At 38.4% G+C, this 9976-nt stretch overlaps 1 protein-coding gene, 1 non-coding gene and 1 pseudogene across 3 annotated transcripts in view; 2 read left to right on the top strand and 1 right to left on the bottom strand.

Moving 5' to 3' along the window:
• The window catches only part of UGGT1 (UDP-glucose glycoprotein glucosyltransferase 1), a 140015-nt gene that overhangs the window by 76015 nt on the left and 54024 nt on the right, over window positions 1-9976 (bottom strand). For both annotated transcript variants that reach the window (XM_006153676.3, XM_006153675.3), the window contains exons 11-14: window positions 7881-7941; window positions 6419-6510; window positions 4962-5112; window positions 1146-1265 (exon numbers count right to left, since the gene is read on the bottom strand). In XM_006153676.3, the coding sequence (XP_006153738.1) occupies window positions 1146-1265; window positions 4962-5112; window positions 6419-6510; window positions 7881-7941 (424 nt within the window). The remainder of the gene's footprint in view (window positions 1-1145; window positions 1266-4961; window positions 5113-6418; window positions 6511-7880; window positions 7942-9976) is intronic.
• Window positions 3390-3495, top strand: LOC114008774 (U6 spliceosomal RNA). The gene has a single exon (XR_003550273.1). It is a non-coding gene; the product is annotated as a U6 spliceosomal RNA (small nuclear RNA).
• On the top strand, window positions 8125-9682 carry LOC102493146 (endoplasmic reticulum-Golgi intermediate compartment protein 2-like; annotated as a pseudogene).

Raw genomic sequence — 9976 nt, forward strand, 5'->3', positions numbered from 1 at the left:
GCGCCTCGTCTGGCGAGCACACGCGCCCTATAGCAAAAACCTCTCCAAAAAAAAAAAAAGAAATGAGAGTGAAAAAAGAGATCTAAGAACCTCTTCCTCTATCTTTCTAAAGCAATGGAATAAGAAGTGATAAATGTTGGGTCATCAGAAAGTCATGATGTATGGAACCAGCAGTTCGCATAATGGCTGTTGCTGGACGCCCACATAGTCGACTGTGGTTTGAGTCCCGAACCCAGTGGCTTCAACTCATGCCAGGCTCATGTGCATGCACGCCCAAGATCCGAGAGGAAAATGGAGAAGGGATTGCGGCATAGCCATCCTCCTGGGAGGGTGGGATGATTTCTAGCTTTCTGTCTCTCTGTCTCTGTATTTCTGGTGAGCACATGCACCCAATGCAAAAACCTCTCAAAAAAAAAAAGGCAAAGTCATGATGTGTTCTATGGTTTTCTATGCAAAAACATGTCATGACTTTTTCAACGACCCAACAGAAAATTATTTAAAAAAAAACAAAACAACAACTATTTAAGGGAGTGGCCAGGAGTTAGAGGAGAAAGGAGGAGAAGGGATTGTGGCGTGGCCATTCCCCGTGGGGGGTGATTTCTCGCTTTCTGTCTGTTTCAGTCTGTCTGTCTGGCGAGCACATGCGCCCTATATCAAAAACCTCTTAAAAAAAAAAAACCTATTTAAGGAATAAAATTGAACCATGAACTTTTAGAGATGAGGATATTAAAAAAAAATTAAAAAAAAAAACCAGCAGCAACATGTACCTTCTGAATAGAAAGAACTACCTAAAAAGTTAACACTACAGTGTGAAACTAAAACTGCTCTAAAAAAGTCTTAAAATAAAATAAATAAATAAAATACAGAGGAAAAACCTAAACTGCTATTCTAAACCTTCATGTTAATGAGAAGAGCCTTTCCTCACACTGACGGAGATTAATGCTGCTGTCACATCTCACAGCCCCACGACGACGGACACATTGCAAAGTCCTTCTAGTTTGAACATGGAGCATTCCTGGTGGTGGCAGGGGTGAGGAGCAGTGAGTAAAGGAGAGAAGGGGCATTCTACATTTGATGAAAAGATAGGGGAGAGGGTAAGGAGAAACAGAATTAAAGTGTAGGTCATGAAGAGAAATCTCACTCACCATGTTGTGCAAATTCTTCCTGATCTGCCGGATAACACCAGGAAAAGTGGGCCGCAGCAACTCTTGTAGACTAGAAGGCCATGAAGCATACCTGCTGTCAACCTCCAGGTTGTTGACCCACTAGAAAAAATAAAACAGAACATGGCATATAAATTTCAGTCACCAGTTACTGAAATGCGTAGTAGTAATAAGACTTTAAAAATTAAGAGGCCAACAGGTGCAATAGTGGTTAAGATGTTGGGCTCCCAAGTGGCCAACTACGTTTTGAGTCCCAGACCCACCAGGCTGACACATATCAGGTGCGTGTGCATGCATACTTAAGATCCTGAGAGGATAATGGAGAAGGGAATCTAGTGTGGCCATCTCCCCAGGAGGTGATTTCTTGCTTTCTGTCTTTCTATTTCTGTCTCTCCAACAAGCACACACACCCTATAACAAAGATCTCTTAAAAAAATTAATTTAAAGGAAACCATTTCCAAGACCCAAAAATCCAGTAAAAAATGAGTGACTAAGAGACATAACAAATAACACAGAATACCACTGTGGCCAAATGGTAGCAGAGTAGTAAAGGTGACAGTCTGCAAGGCTGTGACTCACATGGGAAAGTTCTGGGTTCATGTCCAGAGACTTCCCTGAACATGCTAGGCACATGAACACCCATGATCCAAGGCTAGTTAAAGCTGAGGGTAAATCATGGTATCAAGACCCTGTTGGAGGTGTTATCTGTCTTTCCTGCTCACGAGAAAATTTAATTTTAAAAAATTTCCAAAAATAAAGATAATCGCAAACTAAAAGAATGAATAAAGCACTAGTTTCAAGAATGTGGACAGAACGGTTAACAGGCGGCATGGTGGTTAAGGTACTGGACTCTCACTGTGGTTCGAATCTCAGACCCGGCAGTTTGCTTTCTCACTTTTCCTCCCTCTCTCTCTCTGGTCAAATTACAATTATAATAAAATTTTAAAAAAGAAAGAATGTTGACAGAATTCTAACAAAGTAATAAAAAAAGGCAAGTAACACACAGGAAATGGGTCAAGAATATGAATAAGGTATTTGCAGAGGAAATCCAGATGAACGATAAACACAGGAAAGATATACAGTTGTAATCTAAGTAGTAGTTACTGAAACTATAATGAAATTGAACACTCAGTAAGCTGCAAAAAATGGAACATTTTATCAATATCCAAGAACAGGCAGAGATAAAGAACAATGGGAACTCTCACCCAATGTTGCTGTCTGGAACAAACCACTTTATAGAGAATGAGGCCTAACAAAGGTGTAAAGGCTTTATTTGTAGCGTGCCACTAAGCACTCTAGCTCTGGGTATCTACTCCAATAAATACTCACATGTTTGTACAAGGAGAGAGGTAAAGAAGAGTCATTATAGCATTCTGCAACAGCAAAACATTAGAAATAGCTGAATATCCACAAAGAAAGCAATGGGTAGGAGCAAGTAAGTGTATGGTGGATAAAGCACTAGATCCCCTATGGCAGATTCCATAGTTCAAGTCTTGGACCTGGTGACTTAAAAGTCACACCAGGTGTGAGTACATGCATGCCCAAAAATCCCAGGAGAAGAATGGGAGAGGAAGGACTGTGGTGTGACCATTCCCCTGGACGGTGATTTCTCACTTTCCCTCTCTGATGAGCACACACTCCCTATGGTTAAGGAAAAAAAATTCTAAAAAATAAAGCAAGCAACGAATAAACAGTATGTACACAAGGGTGAGATGTGGAAGTACGTATATACTTCCTGGCTCATATATGCACAGAGTATTTCTAGAAAGATACACAAGTAATAATGCTGATGCCTCTGGGGAGAAAAACTGGATTTTTTCACTATAAAGGTACATAGTGTAGCTTAAATTTTAAGCTATAAAAGTATAAATTATTTCTTAAGAGAGACTTTGCTATATGACACATGCACTCACTGGAAAGAGAGAGAAACAGAAGGACAGAAAGTGAAAAATCATCCCTCTGACGGGATGGCCACACTGCAATTCCCTCTCTTCTACTCTCCTCTTGGTATTTTGGGCATGCACACACACGCGCCGGGCAAGTTTTAAGCTGCTGAGTCCAGAATTTGAACTGAGGTTGACTACATGGGAGTTCAACAATGTAACCATTACACAATCTGCTGGTCCCAGGATAAATGATTTTTAAAAGTAAAATGGTATAATAAATTATATGTATCAACCTGCAAGAATCTTGGAAAAAACTATAATATAAAAAAGAATGTTGATGGTGCTCATTTTGGCAGCACATATACTAAACTGGAAATATACAGAGGAGACTAGCGTGGCTCCTGTGCAAGGATGACACGCAAATTCATGAAGCGTTCCATATTAAAAAAAAAAAAAAAAAAAAAAAGAACGTTGATGAAGGATACTGACAGGACACTGGATTATCCAAGTTATTAAAATATTTAATAAGAAATGAAACACTAAAATAAAAGATGGTGGGAATGCAAGCCAGCGTCAGAAAAAAATTACCTGTTAGTAGGAGAGGGGTGGAACTGGGAATGGTTATAAAGAGGGCTTCAACTGGTACATGACATAAAATGATTAAATGTTAACAATTAGTAAATATGGTGATGGGTCATATGGTTATTAATCTTTTTATGTTATGTTCTCTTTACTCTGTATAATCAAAAACCTTTTTTAAAGTTCACTTTATCTATTTCCTCCAGGAACAAGAACTACAACACCCTCCACAGAGTCCTGACACCATGATCTACTCCTAGCTTCAGCCATCCCTGGGTCACAGACACACTTGTGCTCGGCACACTCAAGGAGGCCTCCAGAATCTTCTATGTGGGTCACATTTTACCACAGCACCACCATTCAGCCCCAATGAAAACCTTTTTAACAGAAAAACAAAGGACATAATAAGAACAAAGTATATTCATTAAAATGTTAGTCATGGGGCCAGCAGGTGGCATGGTGGTTAAGGAGCTAGACTCCCACGTGGCCAACTACAGTTCGAGTCCCAGGCTTGAAAATCACGCTAAGCATATATATGAGCATGCCCCAGATCCCAGGAGAATAGAAGAGAAGCGATTACAGATTACAGCAAGGTTATCCCCCAAGGGGGTAATTTTTCACTTTCCCTCTCACTGTCTCTCTAGTGAGCACATATGCCCTATGACCAAAAAAAAAAAGGTCATATCATCAATTAAGAACTCAAGTATTTATCACCTATATTATCACCTATATTATTTCTCTTGTGAAAAAAATTTCTCAAAAATACCTACAGTACAGAAATTAAGAAAAAAAGACTGGCATGCCTAAGATGTGCTGAGCACATCAGCTCTCCCCAAATCTCATGCAGGACATCGCCACCCAAGATCACACTACTCTCCAAATTCTCTTTGACAGATGACAAAGGCTCAGAGAAATCACACAGCAGGTAGCAATCTCAAATATCAAAGACCTACTGAAGGTTATGAACTAAAAAGTCCTGTTTTTAATAGCAGTCCTAAATCACACGTCATCACAAAATCATGCAAGACCTGTACACAAAGGGGAAAATACAAACTACGCGCTCTTTCCCAAGACGTGCTACGATGAAGCCTAGGGCTGTAGTGAAGTGGAAAAGTGACTGTCTTAACCACAGTAGCCACAAAAATTCATCATTTGGGGCACTGAAGGGCCCACTTTATTATAAATACATAGGCCTACATAAGTAGTTGTAAATCTTTTACACCCACGAAAGAGATGGTAGGAATCACTTAACTCTCATAAAAGACAGATTTTAGAAAGCCGTAACAAAAATACCTGGCCAGAATGCCCTTGATCACCCTAAAGGAATACTCACTGAAATAGCAGGACTCCTGATGTCTACTGCATAGTCGGTCTCAGAGGGCTGGATGTTTAGCTTCAAAACGTTATGCAAAGATAGGCCTTCTATTCCCAGTCTATGCAGACCCTCCATTACCCGAGCTTCATTCCGTAGCACATCAAACAGACTGGGGAAAAATAAAATTAATAGTAGAAATAAGCTTTAGAAAAATTCTCACCTTGAAAAAAATTTATTAGTTCAAACTCTTTGAAACTCTAAACATTAAGTTACAAATTAAATAAATTGGCAAGTTATAAAAGGAAGCTCTTCCTCTTTTTTATCCAGTCAAAGTGATCGGGACAAAGCATATATAGCCTGTACCTGGGTTCACGTTTCCTTATGTTTGTCAATGTACGTACATGTTATCTCTAAGTATGAACACACAGCACGAGTACAAAATAACCCTGAGCCAATACAATATGCTGTGTTTTAAAAAGCAGTACATTAACATCTCTGTATTATTTATTATAACTCTCCATAATTACCTGAAAATAACATTTTAAAATATCTGAAAATACCATAAAAGAGAGACTACATTATATATGTTTAATGCATGTTTCATTATCATATCAATTAACACAGGCACATACAACTATGAACACTTTGACAAAAGTCTAGAAAACTATTGATGGGGAAGTAGAAAGATGGAGGAGAAAATATGAAAATGGGACAAAAGCTTTTTGTCCGTTCCTTTATCTCTGTATAATTTAAAATTATATATGCACGAGTAATCAGTTTGCAATTCTCTAAAAAATTAAAGATATAATTTTTTTAAAAATAAAATACTCATTAAAAGCATGGGGATCTTTTAAAGTCTCCACCTCATTTCACAAACTTACAACCAGCTCTATTAACACAATGTATGAACACAGAAGTTTAATTAAAATAATTAATGTGAAAAATACATTATTCTGGAAAGTGCTTCTTCTGAAGCATTAGCGACTGCTTTTATTTTTACTGTTATGAAGCCAAAATGTCAACTGTGTTCATTTTAATTCCAAGGACAAAACCTGAAGTCTACCTGACTGCCCACCCACCCCTCTAAAATCACCAAGACAATTTAGAGCAATTTAATCCTGAGCCACATTTTAACAACCAAAAGATAGTTATGGAACGATTATTTTATATGTAAATAGATTATCTTCTGAGACACCCAAAAAAGCATTTTGAATAAGCCTACTTCACACTATCACCAAAAGCCAAAGAACCTGCTATTTTTCATGTTTCTGTGGTTAACAGGAAAACTATGCTTGCAAAAGGCATCCTTGAAAAAATGCTTAGGCCTGAATGCACACCGAGAAACAAGATGGTGACATACTACACTATTCATGGGTCATAGCAGGGGCCTACCTACAACCACCAGTGCTCTGAGCATGTCACAAGGAGAAATATGTTATAAAAATCTTTCAGAGAATGAAAAATATCATCCATACCTGAATATATCCTGTGTATCTAAATCAATATGAAGTCCATTGATAAAAAGAGCTGAATCTCCAGGCTGTAATCCTAAAGTTCCCTTGAAATACTGAAAAATTCAGGAAAAAAATATTAGGGAGCAAAGAAAAAATACTTAACAAAATTTCAGTGTTTCTGGGCTTTGTTATTTGTACAAGTCTTGATGTCCTAAGACTGCATTAAGATTTCCTCCCATGTACTTCCAATGACCATTCTTAGAATTACTACACTGAATGAAACTGCTGGCCTACAGAACATTCGCCTCTGCTCTTTTCTTCCTTCCCAATCTCATCCCATTAACAGTTAATGGAACCGTGTCCTACAATGTCCGAGAGGTGGGGAGATGAGCCAAGTGCTAAGAGTTGCTTTTCAGAAAAGACACATAAGTTAGATAGGACTAAATAAACATCTGTATTTAAAATATTTTAAAAACATGTTTCTTCCTGTCTCCATTACATATAATATATAAACAGATCTCATAGAATGGCTTCAGACTTCTCAACAGCCATATGGAAATCAAAATTCTAAGGAGTGATGCCTTTGAATTTTTAAATGACTACCAATCTATGCAAAGATGCATCACGGCTTTCCCAACAACCCAACAGATACCCAGCCAAACTATCAATTAAAATCGTAATTGAAAAATACTACTCAAAAATTTCAAATTGACCTCCACTGAAACTTTTCTTGCAAAGAATGATGTGCTGTACTAAAAATAAGGAAATAAACCAAAAACAAAAAAAAATACAGAACCCAGGAAACAGGGGAGGTTACAGGAAAGCCTTGGGATAACTAGTATACACTAGGCATAAAGAGCAACCAACCAGTCCATATGAGAGCATATCAAAACCAGATAAAATCGGGGCCAGCAGATGCCGTGATGGTTAAAGTATTGAACTCCTACATGGTTGACCACAGTACAAGTCCCAGACTCAGCGGCTTGAAACTCATGCCAGGTGGGTGTGCATACATGTAGCCCAAAATCCCCAGAGGAGAATAGAGGAGAGAGGACTGAGGTATGACTATCTTCCCTAAGGGATGATTTCTCGATTTCTGCCTTTCTGTTTCTCTCTGCCTCTCTGGCAAGTGTATGAGACCTATAACAAAAAAAAAAAAAAAAAAAAAAAACTCTCAAGAAGAAAAAAAAACTAGATAAAATCAATTTTTAAATATTGAGAAGAGAGATGGGATAAGTACAAATATGGAGTAGTGGTGAAACACTGAAGAGGAACCAGTGAAAAAAGTTAAACCTTATCATTATACTAGGAAGCTAAAATATAAGGTTTGAAATTGAAAAATAAAGGGTATTGTTTTCCAAACCACCTGGTAAAACCAATAGAAAAAGTAACACAGGTAAATGCCACAGGTAAACTCAATTTCCCCTTTAAAGATACAATATAAAACAAAACAGAAAGGTATATTCTTTCCACAGTTTACTACCTTCTGATTCTCTTCCACTTCAGTCCTAAGTTCTGAACTCACAGCTGTTTTCGTTATTGCTCTAAGAATATAAAAACATTTATCAGTGCTTGGATTAACATTTCAATTTCGTCAATTTCCCTCATTTTAAGTATGAAACATACCATCAAATAAATTACAAAACAGCTAAAATGGAAAAAAACTTAAACCTTTACAACTGGTGAATTTATTTCTCTTCTCTCAGAGGTGATTTACATCATTGACGATGTTTCCGGGTACACGGGTGCCCAGGCGACCCCAGCTTCCGTGAAACACGGCGGTCGGCTGGGACCGTAGCACAAGTATAACCATATGAAGGAAGAGGGAGGTTTTCCTGAAGGTGAAGCGACTGAATCGGAAAAAAACTTTTAAGTTTGGTGAAAGAATTGGATGCTTTTCCAAAGGATCCAGAAAGCTATATAGAGATTTCAGCCAGTGGGGGTATGGTTTCTTTAATAGCATTTACTACTGTGCCTTTATTAACCATAATGGAATTCTCAGTATATCAAGATACATGGGGGACCAGCAGTGGTGTCATGGCTATGTCGCTGGGCTCCCATGTAGTCGACCATGGTTCAAGTCCCAGACCCGGTGGCTTAAACTCCCACCGGGCACTTGTGTGTGTGTGCCCAAGATCCTAAGAGGAGAATGGAGGAGAAGAGATTGTGGCGTGGCCGACCGCCTGGGGGGTGATTTCTCACTTTCTGTCTGTCTATTTTCTGTCTTTCTGGCAAGTGCACTCACCCTATAGCAAAAACCTCTCCAAAAAAAAAAAAAAATACATGGTTGAAGTATGAATATGAAGTAGACAAAGATTTCTCTAGCAAATTGAGAATAAATATAGGTATTACTGTTGCCATGAAGCGTCAATATGTTGGAGCAGATCAGTATGTGAGAGCAGATGTATCAGACTTAGCAGAAACAATGGCTGCATCTGCAGATGGTCTAGTTTATGAACCAGCAATATTTGATCTTTCACCACAGCAAAAAGAGTGGCAGAGGATGCTTCAGGTGATTCAGAGTAGGCTGCAAGAAGAGCACTTGTTTCAAGAAGTGATATTTAGAAGTGCTTTTAAAGGTACAACTGCACTTCCACCAAGAGCAGATGGTTCGTTACAGCCTCCAGATGCATGCAGAATTCATGGTCATCTATATGTCAATAAAGTAGCAGGGAATTTTCACGTAACTGTGGGCAAGGCAATTTCACATCATTGTGGTCATGCACACCTGGCAGCACTCGTCAACCATGACTCTTAACTTTTTTCACAGAATAGATCACTTGTCTTATGGGGAGCTTTTTCCAGGAATTATTAATCCTTTAGATGGAACTGAAAAAAATTGCTGTAGATCACAACCAGATGTTGCAATATTTTATTACAGTTGTGCCAACAAAACTGCATACATAAAAAATTTCAGCAGACATCCATAAGTTTTCTATGATAGAATGGGAACATATTATTAACCATACTGCAGGCAACCATGGAGTCTCTGGAATATTTATGAAATATGATGTCGGTTCTCTTATGATGACAGTCACTGAGGATCACATGCCATTCTGGCAATTTTTTGTGAGACTCTGGAGTATTGTTCAAAGAATCTTTTCAACAACAGGCATGTTGTTACATGAAACTGGAAAAAAAATTTTTTTTTTCAACTGGAAAATTTATAGTTGAAATAATTTGCTGCCATTTCAGACTCAGATCCTACAAACCTGTCAATTCTGTCCCCTTTGAGGATGGCCACACAGACAACCACTTATCCTTTTAGAAAATAATACACATTAACACCTCCTAAGTGAAGGAGAACTTTTTGCCTGAGACATAAAACTCTTTTTAATAATAAAACATAGTGCAATATATACAAAGAAAAGAAAATATGGATGAGACGCAGGAAACACTTATTTAAAAGAAGAAAAATAGGACCAGCAGTTAGTGTAATGGCTATGTCGCTGAACTCCCATGTAGCTGACTGCAGTTCAAGTCCCAGACTGGTGGCTTAAACTCACGCCGGTCGCGTGTGCGTGCGTGCCCAAGATCCCGAGAGGAGAATGGAGGAGAAGGAATTGCGGCGTGGCCATC

The sequence above is a fragment of the Tupaia chinensis genome, unplaced genomic scaffold, assembly GCF_000334495.1.
Source record: "Tupaia chinensis unplaced genomic scaffold, TupChi_1.0 Scaffold000386_1, whole genome shotgun sequence".
Classification (NCBI taxonomy): Eukaryota; Metazoa; Chordata; class Mammalia; order Scandentia; family Tupaiidae; genus Tupaia; species Tupaia belangeri.